At 41.4% G+C, this 24,646-nt stretch overlaps 2 protein-coding genes and 1 long non-coding RNA gene across 6 annotated transcripts; 1 reads left to right on the top strand and 2 right to left on the bottom strand.

Moving 5' to 3' along the window:
- Positions 1 to 257: 257 nt before the first annotated feature.
- STK38 (serine/threonine kinase 38) lies at positions 258 to 17,139 on the bottom strand. Of its 4 annotated transcripts, none has more exons than XM_030000588.2 (14): positions 16,909 to 17,139; positions 14,919 to 15,051; positions 12,571 to 12,622; positions 12,294 to 12,416; positions 11,627 to 11,710; positions 9,637 to 9,760; positions 8,609 to 8,763; positions 7,391 to 7,493; positions 6,377 to 6,438; positions 5,713 to 5,830; positions 5,391 to 5,514; positions 4,567 to 4,662; positions 4,220 to 4,314; positions 258 to 3,564 (listed from the first exon to the last, which is right to left on the bottom strand). In XM_030000588.2, exons 1-14 carry the CDS (start codon positions 17,132 to 17,134, stop codon positions 3,434 to 3,436), a joined length of 1,626 nt encoding a protein of 541 aa, XP_029856448.1. In that variant the 5' UTR covers positions 17,135 to 17,139; the 3' UTR covers positions 258 to 3,433. The 4 variants fall into 4 exon arrangements, with proteins under 4 accessions (XP_029856448.1, XP_040975899.1, XP_040975900.1 ...); XM_041119965.1 differs by having other exon boundaries at positions 14,919 to 16,268; positions 16,909 to 17,001; XM_041119966.1 differs by lacking the exon at positions 16,909 to 17,139 and adding an exon at positions 15,995 to 16,696 and having other exon boundaries at positions 14,919 to 15,516.
- Positions 17,140 to 18,168: 1,029 nt separating this feature from the next.
- Positions 18,169 to 22,112, top strand: LOC115335222. Its single transcript, XR_003921394.2, has 2 exons — positions 18,169 to 18,258; positions 21,856 to 22,112. It is a non-coding gene; the product is annotated as an uncharacterized LOC115335222 (long non-coding RNA).
- On the bottom strand, positions 18,258 to 21,935 carry LOC121232593 (parathyroid hormone 4-like). Its single transcript, XM_041119970.1, has 3 exons — positions 21,842 to 21,935; positions 20,363 to 20,535; positions 18,258 to 19,327 (listed from the first exon to the last, which is right to left on the bottom strand). Exons 2-3 carry the CDS (start codon positions 20,449 to 20,451, stop codon positions 18,925 to 18,927), a joined length of 492 nt encoding a protein of 163 aa, XP_040975904.1. The 5' UTR covers positions 20,452 to 20,535; positions 21,842 to 21,935; the 3' UTR covers positions 18,258 to 18,924.
- Positions 22,113 to 24,646: the final 2,534 nt, after the last annotated feature.

Raw genomic sequence — 24,646 nt, 5'->3', positions numbered from 1 at the left:
ACTGAAGTGACGTTTACACAATGCAGACACCTACGCATTCTGCCAGAAAGATTTAATTCTTCTGAAGATCAGCACTGTCTTTCACCTTTAACAGGGTGCTCATTTCTTCATGTCTGCTGTGCATCTTTTGGAAATGCAGCCCATGAGTTACCATTGCATTCTCATACCTACGCAGTTGATTCTAAAATCAGTTTCAAGTCTGAAAAAAAACCAACCTGAGAGACTCCAGTTTGTAAACGCAAAACATGCTAGCAAAATTGTGTTTCCTAAGAGGATTTTATTTACACAACACAATGCAAAGATCATTCCATAAAAAGTTGGCTCCCCCAGCAACACACAATACACCTGCCAAATTTTACAGTGCAATTTAGTAACAGCTTTTAAATATTTACAGAACACTTTTTCAACTTATAGGTTAAGGCAGAGTCAGGGCACAGTGATAAGAAACACTTAGTGCAGTTTTGTGCTAGGCATGATACAGAGATGAACTGGCAGCATAACTCATGTTCAGATCCATTGGAAATTCAGATTGGAATTACTCCTAGAAGTCCAGCAACAGCTTGCAGCTTAAAAAAAGAGCTAAAAGATACATACAACCTCAATACACAAGCCAGCTGCTAAGAAAAATGTTTGGCTAACATGGGAGATGAACAGGCATACAAAAAATCTTAATCTGTTAGCAGTGCAGTATGGATCCTGGGAAGAAGACATTGTACTTTTTTTCCTAGTGTTGGTGAACAGCTGTAATAGGAACCAGGCTTAGAGTGCAACTGTGATACAAACTTACTGCTGGAAAGGTGTGTCCAAGAGGACTATCTTCAAAGACATCCAACTTCTACTGAAAGACAACAGGAATGAGGTACCCAACTGCTCCTTGTGCCTTTGAAAAACTTCACCTTTAACTCAAAAAGTGAACAATCTGAGGTTTCAGAAGAGTTTAAAACACATGTACTAAAAATGCACAATACATATTACTATATGGGGTGGGTTTTTTCCACAGCAAGTTATCACAACTTTTAATTGTTTAGTTTCTTCATCTTTGGTATTTATAAATAAAAATGCCAGTCCCTTTTAGTAAAGGGCTAATAATGCAGCTACTATCCCAAAATCATTTATTCCTAATTCACAGCAGCTTTAAAGGATTTTGATATTTTTATTTTTTAAGGCAGTAACTAAGCTGTTAGGAATTGAAAAAAAAAAAAAAAAAAAATGTTTCGATACTAATGCCTCTTAGTTTTCCAATGGTTTATAAGGCAACTTTTTCAAATGGCTAGAAGAAACTGCAGGATAAGGAGATGGAGCAATTTGAGAAGTTGGTATCAGTCCTTCATAAAAAAGTAAAAAGGGAGCAGAAGGTGGTATTACTGACTAGCTGATAAAAAGCCTGATCCTATAAATCATTAGTTCAGTTAGCCCTTATTCATCTGAGTAAGCCCTACTGACTACAGTGATCCTGGTACCTCTAATTAAGGCTATTTTTGCATTTCAGCTTTGTAGGATCCAACTGGTATCTAAACTGCTTATGGCAATTCATTAAACTCCTAGGACACATACAAAAAGCACCAAGGGGTGGTTAGGGAGAGGATGCTAACAAGTTATCACCCAGTTTTAGCTATATACGGTACTTTCAATACCCCAGTCAGTCCATGATGGCACTCAATTCAAAAGACACCTAGGTAAAAATTCCCTAAAAAGCACCTATTAAAAAAAAAAAAAGTTTCACTACAAACCCATTTTCTTTCATTTCCTAATCTAGAAAGTTAGGACTAGATATAACTGAAAGCCTTCCTTTTACTGTGAAACACTGCTCTAGCTTTGTTTCTAAACGGGGTTTTTTTTCTGTGCTATATAGTTAGTGTTCAGCACCAATAAAAGTTTGCAAGAACCCAAGACAGTTCAAATTGATACATACTTTTAGAAACCTCATTAAATTTATATTTAAAAAAAAAAACATCTAATTGCAAATTAAAAACTGGAACCAGGCAGGCCCAAAGGTTAATGCTACCTGCCCCTGGAAGTGCAGAGTTAACTACAAAACAGGTGCCAAGTGGAGCTCATGATTGTAAAAAGGAATTAGCAAAAGCTCAACTGAGGCAGAATCCTCCTTCCCAAAATGCAGTGATGTTCTGAGAGATGCTTAGGCAAGGAAAGGCACTTTGGGGCTCTCCTGGAGAGCAACCTGATCATAACTGAATGTACTTTTATAAATTACACTAGTCAATAATCAACAAGTGGACATGGTGGGTGGGTCCCAGTGCCCCAAAAGTGACCCCACGAGGCACTGTCTTTTCAGAAGACTACAGGGACAGATGGTTCAGCCATGACAGCAAGAGGAGCTCTGTAAGGAAAAGCCAGGGAGGCCTCCATCAGCAACACTCACAGAAGAATCTGATACTGTTCTGCTCAAAACCAAGATCAAAGAGGCCACAGAAGATGGTTTTGTCTTTAAACCGATGGAGATGCAGCAGATCTTAGAAGTGGCCAAAAGATGGCAGCAGCAGGAACGGGAAGCCTCATGGCTGACCCAGCTGTACACAAGATGCCCCACCAAGGATCAGGTTAAATAATTTCCCTCCCTCTCTGCTCTAACTCCAGATCCACTTGCGTTACCAGTTGTAGTTTTTATTATCTGCATTGTTTACGGATCCATCTTTTCATACAGTAACTGAAAACTGTTGGCGCTTGGTGGAGGGAGTGGCCCGTTTCTCCTATCACTGTCTAGAAAAGAAAAAGTGTTGCACAATTTTTTAATTTAGAAAAAATATTAAATGGCTTGACGGTCACTGTCTTAGTACCAAAAGTAAAGTGCACTGCAACTGGAGGCCACTGCAACAGAGTTGAGAAATGCTATTAAAGAGGCTTCCAAGTAGCATTATAAAAAACAGCACTACAAACTAAGGTTAAGGCAATACGAGTTGTATCCTTCTACAAGATAGCTTACTGGAGAGTTGTCTATCTCAAGCTTTAATTATTGCTTTGTTTCCTCTGTACTGAAGTCCTTAGCCACTGGGAAAACAGTGCTGGCAGAATTGGCAGATTGAGTTTGTCACTTAATGGAGGACTAGCAAAACAGTCCATATAAACATCAGGTGATTTGCAATGTCAGAGTGAAGGCTTGCTCTCATCTCCTGATGGACTATACAATCTGGCAAAGAATTTAAAAAGAAAACTGAAACTCTTGCTCCTGAAGCAGCAAAACATGCTTCCAGCAGAGATGATGCAAACATTTTGTGGAATTTTTCAATGGCGCAGAAAGAAAAAATCCTTAGTAACAAACAGGGTGTGTAACAAATCAGGGTCCTGAAGTCTTCTCCAAGAGTTGATAGCCCTCAAGTTTTCTTTTAAAAAAAAAGAAAAAGTTCTTTTATGGGTATAAGCCCAAAGTACAGGAACAGAATTCCACGGCTCAGAAGTTGTCCCAGGTAAAGATTTATTACTTTCCTGCTTTCATATAGGATGGTATTGCTCCTCGGGCCGTCAGACCTTCAAAACGCTTGTAGGTGTAATTGATAAAAACCCAGTCTTTGTTCTTGTAGTCAGTCTCTGGATGGTTGCTTGTTGCCACTGATAAGACATAGAAAAAAAAAAATTATCCTTTGAAGACTGCAAAGCTTATTTTCATACAAAACACTTGATGTGGAGTAGGTGAGAATACTTCTAAAGAAAGAAATATCATAAATCTAGGCATTCAGCTTCATTCTTCAATCCCAGTCAAGAACTGCTGTAATATGTTTTTTTAAACACATGGAGCAAATGTATGACTATGCTTTGACACGTAAATACAAGATCCTTTAGAAATTTACACCAAAAAATATCATCCCTTTCTGTCTCACCCTCTCCCTACCCCCTATACTAAGTGTTAGACATGCTAGCAAGAATTAGCCAGTACCGAGGGGTACTCGCAGTGTTGGGCTTACAGGTCCTGCTGAGATCTGAACTTGCTGGGAGCTCTGCTGCCTCTTAGAGATGCCCTTTCTCAGGCAGCTCCCATATCATTCACAAGTCTGCATCCCATTTCCTGAAACCCAAATTACAGCTTGCACACCCCTGCACCACAAGACTACCATCCAACAATTTGATCGTGATTAAAAAAAACCAAACAAACAAAAAAAAACAACAACTAGCATCTAGTAAGATTCTTTCTATGATTAACAGGAAAGTTACATTATTCTACTGGACAAGAGGAAGGTTTGTTTACATGCAGAACCAAAGCATTTACCTGTTGGTTTAAGGATATCAGATTCTGGAAATTCATCAAAGTTTGAGGTATCATCAATGCTTTTAATTTCTATTGAAATTGCAGCAGGTCTCTCTCTGCCAAGAAGAGCAGTTTCAGCATTAAGATTTCAAAGGCAGAAGAAAGCAGGATTCACCCACTTTCCATTTCTTAACAGAATCAAAGACTGAAGGTACCTAAACCTTATCAAGCTTCAGATAAGGAACAAAATACTTTCACCCACACCTAGATATAATAAATGCCAGTCAAGCCGCTCCCTTCTGTCGAACAGGACTAGCTTTAAACAGTCCATAAAGAAGAGCAGCTTGCTTTTCTCCAAAGCATCTTACCTGATATGCTCCCAATCAACCCCTTCAAAGAATGGGTTACTCTTTATTTCCTCCACACCAGATGCACCAATTCTGTGCTCCCATTCACAGCAAAATCTGGGATGGAAGGAAGAATGACAATGAAGGAAGAATGAAAATGAAAACATTCCATGCGGAAATGGAACAGCTTTCTGAACTGATACTACTACAGTTTCTTAACGTATAAATGAAGAAGGTTAAGAACTCCCACTGCAAAACCAACACAGAAAGTTATGTTTAGGAAAAGTCATGTCAAATGCTACAATTTAGATGTGGTATTCTTTCACAACAGGATAATGTGCCCGTTCTGTTTCAGGACCAGTGTAGAGCAGGAGAACATATAAAGCCTAAAAAGCTAGACATTTATATTTCTGTCCTGAGAATAGGTAAGTGATTGAAAATATAAATGAAAGAGCAAGAGTCAGCATGCACTGGGGTACGTTTGTACGCTCCAGTGCATACAATGTCAAAACCATTGTTATTGTAAGAAGCTACCTCTGGCAAAAAGATTAAGTTGCTTCCACAAGAAGCTCACAGACAAAATAAAGAGTAGAAACATTCCTATTTTGCCAGGCTAGCAGCACTTACATGGGAGGTACTTTTTAGCATAGGTTAGTCAGGGGACCACTAAATGACCTCTGAGAGACAAGTGTATTTGATGAGGGAGTTCAGCATTTGGTGCGTGTGCGTAACAGCATGTAGCATCAGATTTTTTTCATGTGAAGCAAGCCATGAGAGGCACGTACTACAGTTTGCAAGACAAGAAAATTAGTACTATATTAACTGGCAAACCATATGGCTGGCACCTTAAAATAAGATCCTTTGCTTTATCAGATATTGGGACTTCTGGAGGAAATGTCAGAGTCTCTTTCCAATTCATTACTTTCTTATATGTTTCTTGAGGAGTCTCAGAACAGAATGGTGGATAACCTGAAAAGAAAGAAAAATACAATCTTGTATAAAGCAAAAATAGTTTGTGTAGTTACTGAAGTCTACAATGCACCAGAACAAACCTCACAAACCATGCAAGGAGTGGATACTTTGAGAACCTGACCCTAAGCACATAAATACAGCTGATGTATTAAGCAGGAATTGTGGTGTAGGACTTGTGCACTGCCGGTTTCTTACCGATCAACATCTCGTACATGATGACCCCAAGTGACCACCAGTCACAAAGCTTGTTGTATCCGGTCTGCATGAAAACTTCAGGGGCAATGTAATCCGGAGTACCCACCGTAGAAAAAGCCTGGAACAAATACCCTCAGTTATGTATCTTCAGAGAAAACTGCCTGATATGGAAGCGAGAACTTACGCAACAATAGTTATTTTGAGGAACACACCAGATTGCTAAAGGATCTTGGAAACAAAGTTCTTTAAAGCCTTTATTTCAAGATATGTAGAGACAAAATCAACATGTTCACATGAAGGAGTCTTAAAATACCGTCAGAGAAGTGGGGAAAGGTACCACTGTCTATATACACCTTGGAATGGGTCATTAGCCCTTTGCTATATTGAAAGTGGCAAGAGCTGTTCGTTTTAGCTGGGAGGCACCAGATATCAATGTAAATAATTACGGCAGTGCTATCTCAGGCACATATGTCACCAGCTGTTCAGCAGATGGATGAAGGACAAACTAGAGTCGTTCCTCTTTTAAAAAGAAAAAGCATGAATCTTTTTATTTCAGCATTGTTCAGAACTCTGAAATGGATTAATGCCCATCATTTAAATATATGTGCCATCTGAATGCAACAGCTCAGCAGAGAACATTTCCAAGCAGGTGAAACGTACTTACCAACTGCCGTCTATTTCTCTTCCAAGTCTCTGCTTTCCTTTTGGAATTCATGTTCTGGAAAGCTAAAGGAGATTGGAATATATGTGATTGAAACCTACTAGTCACCCAACATACATTTTTACCCCAAAACCTTTACACTAAAAATCTCCTTTACAACATCAAAAAAGGTAGCCAAGGCCTGGACAGACAGCCCATTTTGTATTCAGCTGTCCTGGTAAGACGTTACAGTGCCCAGGTGCTCATCACTGGCCCCTACAGCCAAAGTTTACTACCACAACGAAGCTGAAGCTATTTGTGGAAGCACTCCTTAATTCACCTCACTGAAGATAGGCCACATCAGCAGAAGTGAACTAGTTAACCTGCCTCAGCCTTGCCTTCCTCAGCTTACCTGGCACAGTCTAAGGGGTGCCTGCAGTGGCAGATCAGAGTGGCCAGCAGCCTCTAGCAAGCAGTGGCAGCTGACAGTTAAGAGGAAAGCAAGGGATGTAACCTCTGCCACCTGTACAGAAGGTTGCAAAGAGCACATCTGTCAATACCCTAAACCTATCAGCAACTTCCAAACCTATGTAATATTGATAAAATCTTGTCAAGCCTTTCATTAGCAATCCATGCTTTCAGGCTTTTTTTAACTCCATGACCAAAGTTATCCCCTTGAGAAAATTACTGAATATTCAAAGAGAATGTGTGCTCACTTATTAATTTAAATAACACATGAGATGCAGCTAGCATCTACCAAGTCACACCAAGTTTTCATTTGAGGTTTATTACACATGCAAAGGGCTACAGCAGAGTCTATTTCAAAGACAAACTTCTGGATATGAAGATGGTTTTGTACATTAAAGTAACTGAAATTATAACATCTTTTATAAAAATACAGAAAATCAAAATTACACCTCAAGATGCAATGTTGATTATTAGATCCCCCACTGTGGCCTTCTAGCTTCACATTGAAACAAGTTATGTCGGGCACCAAGAGCAAGTACGCAGATACCTTTCTGAAGCCAAATAACTTACTGAAGTCACTAGGAAGACTATGGTTCAAGTTTCTATAAAATTCTGTTCTGTGGGCTTTCTTTAGTCCAGTACACAGACCAAAATCTGAGAGTTTCACGTGGCCCTAGAAACAAACAAACAACAAAAACCCAAAATACAAAACCAGTATGAGACCTCATCATAGCAAATAAACCTTTATAGTTCTTCCCTTTCTTATATTTTGTATAATAAATAGATGTGTTCTTTTTGCATTCCTTGTTTTAGCCTAAGACTGGATGTGTACATAGAATCAAGCTATTAATACTTTCATCACTACTACACATAGAAAGCCCAGTAGCTATGTACTTCAAGAAACCTCTGCTCCTGCAAGAATGAAAGCAAACGTCTCCAGAGGGAGCTGTAGTCCCTGGATTGTGCATTGACTCCAATAGATAAGAAGAAACACCTTAAATTGTGATTTGATCTGTCCTAGTGCATACCATGTGACCGCAGCGACTAGGTGCAATTTTTAGATGCATATCTAAAACATACATCCTTTTCAAAGTCCTGAATTTATCTACATCTGGATGCAGACATACTGAATTACATCAGTAATTCCAACAGTGCATTATTAGCTGGCTAGTGGTAAAGTATAATTATTTACTGTTGGCAAACTTTTTCCAAACAAGCTAAATTTTAAGCAAACTTGTAGTGAGCAATAGGAGGACAGTGAAACAATCAAGCTTTCTGCAAACTGCCTGCAATAACCATCTAGAAGCAATTGGGTAGCCTGGCCAGCCTTCAGAAATATGTCCTGATTCTGAGGGAGATAATATCACAGTTTTCAGTCTCAGTAATGGAACAGCTACATCCTTTGCATTTGATATGATCATCTACCCAATAGTTCGCAAGCATAAGCGTAACAGATGTGAGACCAAAAGGAAACATCTTTGACTAAGAGGGGAGAACTGAAACTGTGTTTTAAATTGCAGGTGAAATAACCAAAAATAGCTTAAACAACTGTCAGAAGAGAGCTCATAAGTGAGGTGTGAATACAGCTGGAGGTGGAGGAGAGGTCTGTCTTGGCTTGTTTTTTATGCCCCTAGCAATATGGCAGATATGCCATCAAAGCTAGAAGGAACAGGGCTAAGAAAGAAGCACCATCTTCTTTCACAATTGTCAACGCTAGTTCAGGTCCATATTAAAAATTACAAGACCTTTTTACTACTACCCAGCCACTGGCCAGTAGTTAGTACATACCTTGCTGTCCAGAAGAAGGTTGTCTGGTTTTATGTCCCGATGGATAAAACCCAGCTGATGAATAGAATCAATGGCTAGCACGGTCTCAGCTATGTAGAACTGTGTCTCTTCTTCTGTTAGAGTGTCTTTTTTCATCAACAGTGTCATCATATCACCTAGAAGCCCCCCCCAAACAGCAAAGGTAAATACAAACAAACACACACACACAAACTCCACTCTCACTAATTTTGAAGAAAAGTACAAAGAAAAGAACTAAGCTATTTAAAACCTCAGGAAATCCGAATTGATTTCATATAAAGTAACACAGTTCCACAGCACTTCTGTGACAAACTTTTGTCTTTTCCCTTGTATGCGGAAAGGCTTGTACTGAAATTGCATTAAACTTACTGAGACAGCTAAATAGCATAAAGATGAAATAGCAGTATAGAAGCATCCCTTCAACAAGAGTCAGCTATGGACTGCTGATACTTTCATCTACTTTCAGCTACAAAGCTGTTACAAAATACAGATTGCATTTGTGCAGTGTCATCTCAGAAAGCATTCTTGTGGTTTCATTAGTCACATATATTACAGGCTTTCAGTATAACTTTCTTCTTAAGTGAGTTACAGTAGCATTATCATTCAAGGACAAACATCATCATCCTCTGAAAAAGGGACCTTAAAAGCTATTTCTGCTGCAAGCCAGCTAAAAGGAAAAGGTTAGAAAAATAAAAAACTGGTTATGTTATAGTTCTATAGATAGCCAGTGCACGGTAAGGATAACAACTAGCAGAATATTAAGGCCAAGTTTCAAACATCTGCAGCTAGAAGACCCAAGCAGATAACCTCAAGCCTGACCCAAAGACCTCAGCACCCTAACTCCTAAAAGCAGAAAGATTTACAATGACTTGTTTACTCACAAGGTAATGTCCAGCACAAACATCACTGTATGATAACCACATACACTCTAGGCCTAGACTACATTTGTAATTAAGAAATTAGAAATCTACAAACAAAAGGAAAGCAGTCTTTTGATTTCAGGTAGTTACCTCCAGGCAGGAACTCCATGATAAGGTAGAGGTTTAGCTTGTCCTGAAAACTATAGAACATTTTCACAACCCACAAACTGTCTGCCTCCACTAGAATGTCCCGCTCCGCACGAATATGGCCAACCTGGAGATACGCATATGCATTTGATTAATTACAAGTCTTATGTTTTATTAGATGCATTTATTTCGCAGACAATTCAAGTATTATATTGAAAAGCATCAAATATTGAAAAGATAGCAGTCAAACTTCTGCAAAAGGCAGAAACACTAAAACTTCAATAGTTACACCCCTCAGTATCTTCAGGTAATAAAATAGCATAACATGTTCAAAAACAAATCCAAAAGTCATGCTTCTGACAGTAAAAAGGTGAGATGCTTTCATTAAACTGCTATATTTTCCCAGAATGTTTCTTTCCCCTGCCCCCATCTGATACATCCCATTGAACACCAACTCCATTTTACTCCTCAGCATAAAGATCTGAAAGATCAGATCCTTTTACATTCAGAAGTTTCCACTGGAAAGTTTATGGGGACTTTTGCCTTTGGACATTTACACTTGAGTAACATTTATACTTATTGCGTGACTTTTGCTTCCATAAATTGAGACATATGTAGGAGGGCAAGAGAGCACTAACCTTATTCTTTTAAGCAAAAACTGAAGCTAGAGAAATTTAAACCACCCTTCTGAATAACATGGTTCCGTACAGAAAAATAACCCACATTTACACTTTTATTCTTTCAATTCTTATGTCATTTGGGTCCCCTTCAAATCAGAACTGTACAAGTGATATGGGACACTATGAAAACACTTCTCTTAAAACCACTTAGATAACAGACCACTCCAAAACACAATGTATTACCATGGGAAGATTCAGGAGGGCAAACGTATGGTTGATTATAAAGAACAGGTTAATCCTATATACAGAAATCTCAGGTCTTTTACAAAAATATCTAACAAGTAGATCTCTAAAAACCTAGCTCTTCTCTAAACAGTTAGCATGCCCTTTGATATGGCTTCAGCCTATTCCTTGATTTAGACCAAAGCACTAATTTAGCAGTGCTGCATAAAGCTTGTGTGTGAACACACTGCTGTTTGGTTTTTAACGAAATATTTTGGGAAATGGAAACCAGTTCCAGTTCCTGATTTTATGAACACACACAGTGCCTTCTAGATCCATCCCAGTGCTGAACAAGAAATGATTGTGTCAGACCATTATATTCCCAGAAGTACTAGCAGATAAAAGCCTTAAGTGTTAAACACCACTACTTTATGTCTCTCCAAGTCAGAATTCCAACAGTAGCATCACTTTGATATTTATATCTGATTCCATAAATCAGAAATGCAGTAAAACACCAATCTTGACATTGATACTGAATCATTTGCACATGTGTATGTGTAACATACATCATCATAAAATGAGGAGGAACATAAATCAGATACATAGAACCATCCTCCTCTTTCACTGGAGAAAGACAAACCTAGTCCTTAGAAAAATGCTCTGCTTCCCATGTTTTCAAGCAGAAAGTGAGTTCAGTTCTATCTTGCTTCAGACTGAAAAGCCTCTTAGAAAAGGTGTTACAATTGCAGTTTCCATTAAGACTAAGCAAGGCATTAGAGGTCATTTGAAACACTGTTCTGAGCATTCAGTTACATGCAATAGCCTGTAACTACTACTTTAACCCTATTTAGATGAGAACAATATATTCCTCAAACTTTCGCATTGTTACAAGGAACGTTTTCCTTACAATAAAGAAAAAAAAAAAGAAAAAAAAAAGATTTGAAAGAGCCCACTAGAAGACAGGTCCTTACGAATTCCTACGAGATTCTTCTGACCTACTTCCTCCGTAAAAAATGGGGAAAAAAACCCACATAATTTTTTAGTTAGTAAACCTAGCCCACAGATGCCTGTTACTCTCTACACATCACAGTTACCTCCCAAAGTCATCTAAAACATGGATGGTAGCGTTGCTACTCATGGTGGCTATTCACCTGCTCTTTTTCAAGCATATCAGCTTTACGTAGTATTTTCATTGCATAAACATGCCCCGTATCTTTCTTCTGGACAAGTCGCACCTAGGAAGTATAGAAAAATTTGAGTCAAATACAGCATTAGCACCAAGACTCTTGACAAATTTGGGTATCAAGCCCTTGGCTTCCATTTAATGAAAGCATATGGAATTATAAAAACAAAATGCATTACATAGTGCACAGTAACAGCAAACAAGTTCTGTTAATTCTAAGAGATGAAATCATTTTAACAGAGATGACACACTGAGCAATCATATAGCTTAAGCAGATGGTCCAAAGCCACTTTCTCTGAAGAAGGCCACCAGAAGAGACTACTGCAAGTGGCTCTCCAGCTCTCCTGTCTGTAAGGCCAGCCCCAGGAGGTCACAACTAAAGTACACTGCCAAACTTGTATTTAGCTTGCCCTTCAAGCCCTTTTCATCAGCATTCATGTTCCTTTCCAGCACATAATGTTCTTAAACCAACATTTATTAGTCATAAAGACAGATGCATGTGACTGTTAAGCTAAAAAAAAAAAATCAATCTGCGGTTGTCACAACTTCTATCCTTCACTTGTGTAAACTATGCAAGTCTTTAACAAATATCAGTGCCATTTTAAAATACTTTTAGTCATCTTTTCTGGACTTACCTCTCCAAAAGCCCCTCTGCCTATTACTTTTAAAGACTCAAAGTCTTCCAAACCAAGCCTTGTTCTCTTTAGGCGAAGAAACTCTGTTTCCTTTTGTGCGTGTGCTGACCTCCTGATTCTTTTCTAGAGTTTAGGAAAAAAAAAACACAGTAAGAGTCCTGGAGGTGGGCTCCACAGAGATCACAGCAATTCCAAGTAAAGATTCTAGATCTCCATTTATAAAAGAAAATCACTTGTATTACTTTAACCATTAAGGTAATTTTCTCATATTCATTACCTCTTCATCTTTTAAGCCTTCTTCTTCCATCATTTGTTCTAGCTTCTTTTGTCTATTGCAGAGACAAATTAGAAAAATAAAGGTTGAATCATTAATATGGTTTCTTAATCACACGCACGTATCCAACACCTCTGCTCTGTGCTTGCTGTAAAAGAAGGATGTAATGCCAGCAAGTAACAAGTGTAAATGATATATATAAGGGAGACGCAGACATGCAGTTAATTTTGAAGAATCTAATATTACAGCTTTGCCATTCTAGCCTTGTCCTCTCTAATTTTGACAATCTAAACCTGTCCCGAGTTTCACACCTTATTCAAGTGTATGTTTTCATTGTATACGAATGTAGATTGAGGAGATCTGGGTTCAATTCTTCTCTCTCTCTTCGACAGCTGCACAAGTCACTTAAGGCCAGAGCCATAATAAATACTTAAACACCAAAGTCTCACTTATTCCAGAGAACTGGCTATTTAAACACATCTGTGGATCTGCACTGTAACTTCTCTGCATCTCAAACTCATCATATGCAAAAAGAGAAAAGTTACTTTATATTTCCTAATACCTGAGATACTCAAAATACTTGGGAAGAAGAAACATGTCTGTACACATTCTGCCTCTTAAAGAATCAGAAATATTTACAGCCTTACTACAAAATGATTATTTAGGAGAAAAGAAAAAAAGGAAGCAAGACTTCAGAAGGGGGAATGGCTTCAGGGGACATTTGTAATGATTATCCTCCAGGAACTTTTTCCCAACACCTATCTTATTAATAGCTAGCTGAACTGGGATCAGTGGTTTTGGTTTTGGGGTGGTTTTTTTTTCTCTCCATGTGTGTTTTTATTGGTATAGCATTAAAAATTTACTAAAAAATTCCTTTTCTTTATGCAAGTCATTCTTCGCAAGATCCTCTTCCGGTCTCCTGTGCCACTACGCAGCTGCTGCAACGTGATAATATTTTGGGTTATCACTTCCATAATCAGGCACACTTAAATCGCTTTGCCCTTATTTAAGTACCCAGTGAGCCCTGTCTGGTCATCTCATTTCACACTCAAAGCAGTGACTCCAGTAGCAAAAGATGACTGCTGCAATACACAGAATTAAATAGCTCAGCATGACCAAGCGATGCTGAAATTCCCCCAAATATCCTTAATAGGTCCTATCTGCACTTCAGTGTACATTTTGTCAACACCATTTAAACTCCAAATTGCACATCTACAGACACATCTATTGTTAAAAAAAACATGTAACTTGTATAGTCCAGTATGTTTGTTCAGACAAAGTCTTGAGCCTAAACAGAAAAAACCCTGTCATTGAGGTTTGGGGAGTAGACAATAGCACTCATAATAAAAAGCAAGAGCTATGCAAAGAGAAAGAAAGGAATTAAATCGGTAATATTTTCTGTTTGGATTAGACCTCAATCTCTCATTACTAATTTGATGTTTTGAAGAAAATATGTACGCAAGTTAGTATTTATTTCTAAATTGCTTCCTCATTTCTGCGGTTATTGTAGTTAGCAGGCATTCTTCTTGGATCGAGTTAGGTTTTTAGCAGTAAGTCTCCAAGTGAATGAACACTGAATCTTTTTGAAAATTCCGATTATAGACTACATAGCAAGTTGGGAGAACGTCAGAAGTCCCAGTGCTACAGCTTGAGGGTATTCAGCAAATTAGAGGGTTCCAGCCAAAGGAAAGTAAAAGTAATACTTCTCAGTTAAATTGCTTGTTATGTTTTGACCAATATATTTAAAGAGATGCCATAGGTTCAGCTAACTCACAGACAAGAAGTTAGCATCAAGTGACAGTCCTTACAGGAATCCCTCATTGTCTTTGAAAAAAATTACCTTCCTTTATCAGTTGACTCGATCACACATAATCCATACTGAAACTGATGCTCTAGAATGAGTTTTAAATATTACAACCAGGGACATAAAATGGGAAGAGGCAACAGAACACAGGCAAGACAAACATTCGTAAACGTTGGCTTTCTACTTCAGAATTGTACTTGAATGATCCCAAGCATATGCCAAAATTAGTTTCTACCTAGTCACGTAATCAAATATACGGGTTTTTAAAACTTGGTAACAGTCATCTCACTTCTGCATTTGCAAGCACATTTCAATTCATTTCAGAAGAAACTCCAAAAGCTGCAGCCTAAACAACTGTGGGATTCAGAAACCCAGCAGCTGCCTCCAGATGCTCGTGCCAAGCCCAATCCAGGTGCCCATCTCAGGAGCTTAGGTACATGCTCAGCAAAAATGTTCTATTTTTGCTTTGGCTCCAGAAAACTAAATGCAGTTAATATATATTTTTGGCTCTTACCCAGTTTGGAAAGGAAGCAAGAAAGATTTTTACCTCATCTCTCGTTCTTCATGCTGTGCGATGAGATTGCTGTAGAAGTTTTCTAATGTCACCTTTGTCATTGTAACTCGCTCCTTGGTGTGATTACTCATGGATGAGCATGGTGTTGGACCTGTCATTGCCATGGCTATTAGGAAAGAAAAAGGGAGGAAACATTTAACATTATAAATGACAAATAACCTTCAAACAAGAGCTGCAAGCAATTCAGCGATGCTGAATCACAGAGTTAAGATTTTAGCAACAAATGCTAACAGCCCAGTTGTCTCAACTAAGTAAGGAAAAGTCTTACAAAATAAAAGGTACAAGTCAAACTTCCTGTTTTGAACATTTTTGATCTGAAAATAAGAGGGAAGGAAACTTAAGAAACATGATGCCTCAAAAACCACAGTTTCAGGCAGTACTGCAAGTGTTTATTTCTCCCGAGATATTCTATCTTTAATAAATGTTAAAAATTCAGAAATATCACACTGAAACATCTAATCCAGAAGTTCCTCTTCCTGTGACCCTTGCGGAAATAACTCCATCAGTTGCCTGCTGTCTCTTCTGCTGTGAGAAGATCAAAATCCTGAAAGCCAGCCCAATAATGGAGCAACTGAGGACGAGGAAAGAAAGGCATTTAGTTGCTTTCGAGCAGTCTCGCTTTTATTAGATGCTTTCACACAGAAATCTGGCAAAATACCTTTGAACAAGTTGTAGTTGAAAAAAAACCCAAAACTTAGTGTAAGTATCCTACACTTACGTACTGGATTGTCTTAAGAAATAAATATATCAGAGTATGCCACTTCCAACCAGTAGCACAGCTTTGGGACATATTATACAACACAGCTCTCCTTTCTAAAGTGCATTAAAATGCAAAGATTTCAAGTGTAAAACCACCTCTTAGTCTTAGTTCCCCTGGTCACAGTGTAACTCACAGTAAGGTAAGCGAGTTTTGCAACTATTACTCGAAATTGCAGACTAATATAGGTTAGAGACACGCTTCCCGTTTTTACAATGCCCGGGCGCTGGCAACAGTTTATGAGTTATTCTTTTCTGTTTACTTTTTGCAGATCTTCACAAAGCATCATTACCATGCCTTTGCAAATCGCGTCCTTTACAGACGCCAACTATTTTGTTTGCTGCTCTTACAGGCTCGTTCACAGAAAAGATAACGTGGGAGCCGGGAAGAACCTCCAGCTATATGTTTTTTTGAGATGGAACTCAGCCTGGATGGAGGAGCGGCTCCGAGTGACACCACACGAGTGGCAGGTCACCTTCTCCGCGCACCCCCGAGGAGATGGAGAGTTACAGCCCTGCGTGCTGTGAGCAGGCAGGTGCGAAAGCCATGCCTCTGGTTTTCGCTTCCTAGAGAACAGAATACGAAAATTAATCTGGCAGAAGCAGGTTACAAGGGGGTGCGGAACAAAAAGGGAAGGGGAAGAAATGAGAAGGTAACCGGGGCTGGGAGGCAGCGGTGCCAAACCACTTGTTGGTACTCGGGCGTCCTTTCTACGGGGACGGCTGCTCGGAGCCGACCGCCGCTCAGCACGGCGATCGGATGGTGACGGGGCAGGATGCTCCCGGCACCGGGGCTCGCCCAGAGCCGCTCGGGGCCGAGGCAGCCTCCGGGGGCGGCGGCGGCGGCGGCTCCGCGGCCCTTCGGGCGGCCCGACCCGCCGCGCTGGCGGAGGAGCCCGGCAGCATCACCGGGAACGGATAAAAGGGGCCCGAGCCCCCCGACCGAGGGGGAGGAGGGTGCCTCCGCCGCCCCCGGGCCCGCAGCGCGGCCACCCCCGGGGCAGGAGGGAGCCTGGCCGCGGCGCACCCGCCCCCAGCCCCACCGGAGCCGGGGGCTTCGGGGGGGGGGCCGCCCCCTGCTCCCCCCCCACCCCGGCGGGAGTGGCAAAGGACCCCGGGGGGAGGGAGGAGAGCGGGGAGGGGATGCGGAGCACCGGGCGGGGGAGAACACGGGGGTCGCCACGGCAACCAGGCGGGAGCGACTTACCGGAGCCCCCCGGGAGGGGGGCGGCGAGGAGCCGAAGGCGACGGCGGGGTCCCGGCGCCGCCAAGCCAGGCGAAGCGGCTGGAGAGAGGCGAGACGGAGCTGACGGGGGGGGGTAGACGGGACGGGACCGGGGCGACCGGAGCCCCCGCGCCGCTACCGCCGCCCCCCGCACCGACGGCGACCCGGACGGGACAAGCACCCCAGGGACCGCTACGGCAGTGCGCATGCGCCACCATCCTCCCGGCCCCGCCCTCTGCCCGGGGGCGGAGCTGCCGCGCCCCGCCTCTCTCGCCAGCGGCGCATGCGCTTGGAGGCTTCGCGCCAACCCGAGGGGCTGGGGGGAGGGGGGGGGCGCGGTGTGCGCACTGGCGCATGCGCGGTGTGCTCCGGGCCCAGGGAGGCGGGGGGGCACCTGAGGGGTGCGGGTGTAGGCCAGGCTACGGGGGCTGCGGTAACGTCGACGCACTTTATTTCAAATCAGCCTTTTTGCTCCACCGGGCCCAGCCAGAGGTACCAGCGCTTCAAGCCGTAGGGTGCCAGCCTGCCTGTGGTGCTCCCGCAGGCCTGGGGAGCCCTGTCCTGCTTCCTTCCCTCCTCCCCACAACGGTGCTGTGACCTGCGGCTTCACAGCGCGTAACCTCGCCTGCCCGTCCAGCCCGCGGTGGAGGGGAGGTTGGTTTTTTCCTGCCCCCACACGGGTGACACACATTGGGTCACCCGGTGGTGAAGGGCTCCCACGTCCCAGCTCAGCAAACTCACTACTTGGGCAGTGTAACATGTTTGCCTGCTTTTCAGGAACATCTGAAACCTCAGTAATGGTTTGTCTGGCCTCGGGAATCGTAGCGGGGAGCTCTGAGGAATGGCACAACAAAAGAAATGTGATTCCATACTCAAATGTGTGGAGATACTAACAAAAGAGGATTTTGCTTAATTTTATTTACATTTCCATGAAAAAGCAAGGCAATTTCAGAGGGTGAAAAGGTTTTTATTACTAACATCAAGGAGTTCTTGGGTTTTAATCTATCACTGAGAAACCCCTTCCATACATGCAGTTGAAGTCTGTCAGCAACAGAGGAATTTCAGGACTTAATGTGTAGTCCCTACATGATGGAAATGCTGATATATTTGTAACACATGACAGAGATTTCGTTTCTGAAAGACTGATTTTGCAATTAAACTGGACCTTGTTTTGTTTAGACAGAGCCGGTCAGTTTGATACTAAAGGTGAATAGCAAAATCATGTGCTACCTCTTTCAGGAAACACTGATAGCCTCATGAAGCAGGTTTTCTCCTGAGAAAACTAAGCCCTGTGGGAGCTCTTGGAGAGGATTTCACATGAACAAAGAAAAGGTAGGAAGTCTTGAAACAAAAGGCTCAAACAGGGACCCTAGAAGCTGATTCTCATCTCTTCCACCAGCAGAACAAGGTGAATGTCTACGGCTTTGGCTGGGAGGGGTGGGGATCACTACCAACTTCTACCTCTGTGGCCTGGCAAAAGTTTGCCACCCTGAAGGAAGACCTGAGAGGCGAGAGGCTTAAATCATTCTGTATGCTGGAGAAGCAGGGAAAAAAAACCTTTGGACTGCAGAGCAGGGCAGAAATGCAGGCAGGTGTGAAATAGAAGAGAATCTGTATTAGGAGATATTCTTCTTCAGGAGTCAAAACAGTAGACTGCAAGTGAGCCTGTGAATATGCAGATTAATGAACCAAGCTTCCTGCTATGTGTGGGCTACAAGAGCTGCCACAGCCCTAAGATACCAGTAACAGACAGGGAGGGACCTGCCATGGAAAAAGATATTTCTGGCCTGTGACAAATGACCCCATCTCTCAATCGCAATACACAGACTGCCTGCTAGGGAGAGAACCTGGGTCCTTACAAGGGTCTCTACTCAACATCTAGGAGCAGTTAATGGAACAAATGAATATTATTTTTCTTTTGCGATTCACCATTGCGCTAGAGCTTTTCCTTACAACATCACATGTCTAAAGCAATAGATGGACTGAGCTGCATTGAGACTAGTGGGAATAGTTCTGTGGCTGGGTGCTAGGATTTCTCTTGCTCCCCAGCTCTTTGATTTGAAGGAGGTCCAAAAGGTCTTCTGGGTTCCAGTTACTCTTTGGGGTCTTCATATACTGCAGCAAATCCAGCTGCTTCAACGGGGGGAAGCCCTGCTCTTTTTCCGTCAGTTCCAGCAGCTGCTTCATCAGGCTTGAAGTCTCGTCTCTGCTGATGCTGTTGTAGAGATCTGAGGGATCTTGGCTCTTCTGCGAATCCCACATGGCATTTGAAAGCGAAATATCCCTGCTGCTGGCTGTGTGCACGCTACCTAGGGCATTGTGGAGCCACATCAGGCGCTTCAGCCCTTGAAATGCCCTCCCTTTGTCATGCATGAGCTGATGCTCCGTCACTGCTCTTTTACTGCAAGGGAAGAAAGAGTTAGTTAGGAACTAAGCACAGCCGGATCAAAGCTCCTATTTCAAACGTGGCTGATTTGCATCCATCAATCTTAAGTGCTTCTCTAAGCTGAGGAAGGAGCATTGGTGGTGTCTACACATGATGTGGAGGACAGTCCGGAGGCGAGACTAGTAGTGCTGGTGCCCACAGCCAGCCTGACCCTTGCAAAGCCCACAGCGTGAGCACTCCCACGCAGGCTAGCTCAGGGAGCCTGTAAGGCAGCCAGGCAGCCAGTTCCTGAACACGGGAAGCTAAGCACTGTGCCATTCCCAAAAGCTATACCTTGAATCTCTTTTTTTTTTTTTTTAAAAAAAGGCAAACTGGGGAGACAGTGACAAAATGACCATAGCAGGCTTAAAGAGCTCTTACAGAGATTTGGTCTTTCCCAAATTTGGGTTCTTTTCAGAGGTTTAAATACCAAAATAAAATTCCCTTTTCATGACCTTAGTGTTCAAGGATTGTTGGGTTTGTTTCTTTCCTTCCACAGCTGTAAGTCAGGAGTAATTTAACTGAAATCAGAGGTGTCCATGAAATGAAAACAAAGCCTTATTTTCTTCAGATATAGCAAAAATTTTGAGCCAAATATTGGCTGGGGGGGGCAGGCTAATTCTGGGATGCAAATATTTCTGGATTTCAGGCTGTTAGATAACATCTAACTGCAGCTATAGGCTCCCACTGCAGATTTGGATCTGAACAGGAACCTAAATATGGAATTTTAGTATGTGCCATTTCCATGGCTTGCGTTGAACATCCTTACATGGTTTGCTGCACTGCGTTTAAAAGCATCAGCTGAAATGTGGTATATGTTACGCGTCTAAAAATGCAATTGGTCTAATTTTATACAGCATAGATGGCAATGTAAAATGTTGCTGTATCAAATTTATAGAATTTTCCTTCCATCATGCCATGGAGTAAATGACAGCAGTGGAGAATACAGCCCATTAAATCAAAGGCAAGCAGTCTTCTAATGATACTAAGTAAAAGGATGATATTGCTTACGTTTCAGTGTCTTGGCACGTTGCAAAACAGGCAAAAAAAAGAATTGCCAAAAATGTAACCATCTGCAGAGATCTCTGGGGCAGGAACATTTTCTCTCTTCTTTAAATCTGCTCCACAGGACAAGAAGCTGACAGTGTGATCAAAAATCTTTTTTTCTCTGTTCTTTCTCTCACCTGACAAAATGAATTTTAGCCTTTAAGCACTGGTAAAAAAGGAGCATTGTACTATGGTACATCATCCCAGGACCTCCCAGAACATCAGATGTGTGGATTTGTGATATATAAGAGCAGTAAAAGATGAATAGATTTCATAGTATATTTCTACATTTCCTTGCTAAGAGTCCTAAATCTCCTTTTCCAATGTTGCCTCTCAATATAGTACTTCCTACTCTTGTGCATTTGCAAGCACAGGAGATTATTTCATTTAGAACTGGCAAGAGACCTTTCTGATAAAAACTTAGCAGAAACTTAACAGAAAGATCAGGATCGCTGCCTAAGAAATCTGTCAGAAAACTCCAAAAAGAGTTTAAGGCTGGACCATGCAGATCAAATTAAAAGGTGTATACAGCCCTGGGATTTGGACCTTTAATAAGACAACCTTTTCCATGAGCAATACAAGTGCTGACATCCAAATCTGCCACTGCGCAAGGATGATATTAGACTGATACTGGAGTTCTTTTCTGTAAAGAAGTGGATTTCTGGCTTAGGGAAGTGACAACTAGAAAAGATAATTGTGCAATGATTATTTGCATCTAAGTTATAACTGCACTCAGTTCTATATCTGCTCCTGGCATTGGTATGCCTCTATCTACCCATCCTTTCAACCCCCACCAAAATTTCTGCATTTTTTACACTAATGACTACCCTCCTTCTAGGATTGGCTCCAGCCTGTGCCTTTAGTTATTTACTAGCAAATTCTGTATTGTTACATCAAAACCTAGATGAACAACAAAACAAAAGTTGCAGCATTTAAACTTACGTAAGAATAGTAAAGATACATTCCTGTATAATGAGGTTACTAATTTCTTGAAGAAATACTTCTTTTTGTGCAGAAGCAGTTTGGGTTAATAAAAAACTCAGCATCTCCTCAAATGACTTTTTTTTATACGAACTTGAATATTGAATTGTCAATGACTGGACAGAAAGGCAAATTATACATTCGGTTGTAAAAATTAAGCTTGTTCTTAATAAGTCTATTGCACTAATGAGTGAGTAATTTCCTTGGACAATATGTTCAAATTAAACTAGATATGAAATAACAAATGGGTATTAGTTCTGATTTAAAAATACCTGTATTAAGTACAGATATATATACATATAGATGTGTGTATATTTACATGCAGTATGATATTTTAAGTTATGCTAATGTAGAACTGCTTATACATAATAGATAAGCTATACTTTCCTATTTTGATCAACAGTAAACTATGTGTTAATTAAAAAGCATCTTCCAGTTACAAAAGTAACATTATCTACTTACTGATGATCTTGCAGAGATCACGGTGAAGTTCTGATCTGCACAGATGTGTCTCCTTGCGAGTCTTGTCGTGATGTTCCAGCTGCAATGACGAGTGCCTTTCACCTTCTTTTATACCACCCCAGAAACCACAGAAACAATAGAAATGATCTCTACAGCACTTTGTGACTAAGACCTTTCCTCTCGTGTCAGTGAAATGAGACAGCTCCCTGTTTCCAGTGATAATAAATCTTGGATTCTAAAATGTTCTGTTCAGCTGTGACTAAGGAAAAGATCACAAGTTTGTGGATGGTTTCTTATTCCTTTGCTGTCTCTCCTGTTTTGTGAGAACTTTTTATTCTAACACAGTGTTCCTGTGCCCCAAGATGATGGAGAAGGGCTATTCAAACCTGTTGTTCCAGGGTTGATCAGGAAAAATGTCTCTGGTATGCAGAAAAGGTCTCCCTCCTTTGCTGTCCTCATGGACTCACATATAGGACACTAAAGTTGCATAGGAGGAATCTAAATAAAACAATACTGATGAACTCTGTAATGCCAGTTTACAGACAATCAGCAAAATGGGACAGTTACTCACAGAAAATCTAACTGAGGAGTTGGTAAATAAGATCCCACTGGATTTTAATGTTCAGTACAAATGTCATTTAAATCTGTTGATTGTACAGTAAACATACTTGTTTTAAATCTTGGAAGCTGGGGAGATACAGAGAAGTGTTATCAACTGACTAAACAATAAAAATGCAAGTAGTAGCTCAGGCAAAAAGCCAAATTCTGATATGCTTTGAAACCCTACGAGTTGATGCTGTGCAAGGTTTGATACACTATGATCGCTAACCAGGTAATTTCAGTAGAATTTGGATACTCGAGATGTGTCTGGACCATTAGGCTGAAACACTAGTCTATTTAAGAGGACCAGTTCCTATTTCTCAAAGTGAAAGAAAGTGAATGTATTTGTCATCTCTGAGGAAAAATTCCCTGGAAAGATTGAAAAGATAATTTGCTCAGTGTTATCAGAAGCTACCGATTCCTTTCAGAGAGGCACAGCCATACGTTCCTGTTAAACCCAGTCTCAGGTGAAAGCAAACACATTGTCCAAACGGAGACAGGCCTTATTAGCAGTGCTCGCACGACCTCATCTATTCTCGCAGCTTCTATGGACATCAGATTGCTTAATATTATATTCCTCATGACAGCTTATTTTGAGCCCGCTATTTCAGAGCAATCAAGTAAGTGTTCCTGATTTCATTACGTGAGTCCCAATTGTTAAGGAGAGTGTCACTCATTAAAGAGAACAAAGTGTATCACCAATTAAAGATGACATTTGTTAAATGTTGGTACAACAGGGGCCTGGTTCACATCTTAGTTTCCAGGGTAGCAGTTGCACTGCAGTTACACTGAATTATCTGCCGGTGAAACCAAGGTTTCTTAGTTACATCTTGAAGGACTAATAAGCCTTGGCCAAAGTCATGTCCAAAACATCTGGTCTAATTCATCCTTGAACTTTTTGAGTCTCCATTGTATAATGGATTTTCATTGAATGCAGTTACCAGCATTTCCACCGGAAGAACTAATATCACGTTAATCCGAGTGACTGCAGGCAGGCCAGAGACACTGAGATGGGATCAGTCAATGGGCACTTGAAGCATTCTGTAATGGCCAAACTGCATTGCTATGGCTACACTATTCCACTGGATATTTCTTTCCACCCAAGGACTTAGAAGTCAAAATAGCCCTGGACGTGACTGTAACATCTCTCTGAGAGGTGTATGTGAGGGACAGGCTGCTCTGAAGTTACAATAGATCTTTGAGAAGCATCCGGCGCAATGACTTACTGGCACTAACCGCCCAGTAGGGAAGAGATCCTTGCAGGGATTGATTTCCATGGTTTGCAGTATTTCTAAAGAAAATATAAAATGTGTCGATTGCACAGCTTATACCACAGCTACACACATCGTAGTTAGTATTTCTAACTATGATGGGAACGTTCCTAATTTCACAAGGAGAAATTGTACAACCAGCACTACTACTATTTTTAGCTGGTATAGATTAATCTCTGCAAGAGCCCTGAACACTGTAGAGCAAACTAGGAGCCCATTTTGCCCGGGAAGTTACCAGCATGCCCAGCTGACTGGAGTTTGGTTACCTCGGGGCCTCCCTCCAAGCACACTTGGAGCCATCAAAGGTTTTAGCCTTGGCTTCAAAGCCTTCGCTCCCACCCTCCGGCGGCTTTTCCTGGTCTTAAGGCCTGACTTTGCATTAGAGGGTACCTTTGCTGTTGAATTACCTTTTTCAGTGGGAGCCTTTGAGCGAGGAGGGCTGTGCAAATTACAGTTTCCTAGTGAGTGATTCTTTTGTTTTGCTTTCCAGTCCTCTCCCCAGGGAGCCAGGTGGGGGAGGAAGGGAATATGGCTTGCTGCAGAGCATGAAAGAAAAAGGAAAGAGAAAGCCTGGAGGCCAGTTGAGGGGGAAGATGGAATGGGGGGAGGGAACAGGAAGCAAAGCAAATGTGCAAATAGCCTCGTTAGGGCAAGAGGGATCCTCTTGCCCGGGATTTGAAAACTTAATTAAACAAAGACTGTACTGCCTCAAAGGGATCCTCTATCTGTAGGGAGATGGATAGACAGATCTGGTAATTTTTTTCCACGTGCTGTTCTGTTATTCACCAGTAACAGGAGTGTGGGCTCCAGAAGGCTTCATGCTTCTCTAATGTAAAAATCGACCTTGGTTTTTTGGATTGGGCTTGGGTTTGGTTTTTTTTTTTTTTCACTAACTGCTCTTGGCCTAACAGACTAAAATTCATATGAGCTGTTC

The sequence above is a fragment of the Aquila chrysaetos genome, chromosome 24 (genome assembly GCF_900496995.4).
Source record: "Aquila chrysaetos chrysaetos chromosome 24, bAquChr1.4, whole genome shotgun sequence".
NCBI classification, from domain to species: Eukaryota; Metazoa; Chordata; class Aves; order Accipitriformes; family Accipitridae; genus Aquila; species Aquila chrysaetos.
This window is presented reverse-complemented; position numbering and strand designations above follow the sequence as displayed.

Coding starts and splice junctions, on each gene's coding strand:
- STK38 (XM_030000588.2), bottom strand. CDS start 17,134: ATGCGCACTGCCGTAGCGGTCCCTGGGGTGCTTGTCCCGTCCGGGTCG. Junction 15,052..16,908: donor CCCCCTCCCGGGGGGCTCCG/GTAAGTCGCTCC, acceptor CTTTCCTAATAG/CCATGGCAATGACAGGTCCA. Junction 6,439..7,390: donor TAGTCTTCCTAGTGACTTCA/GTAAGTTATTTG, acceptor AATCTCCTTTAG/CTTTCCAGAACATGAATTCC.
- LOC121232593 (XM_041119970.1), bottom strand. CDS start 20,451: ATGTTCCTGCCCCAGAGATCTCTGCAGATGGTTACATTTTTGGCAATT. Junction 19,328..20,362: donor ACGTGCCAAGACACTGAAAC/GTAAGCAATATC, acceptor CTTCCCTTGCAG/TAAAAGAGCAGTGACGGAGC.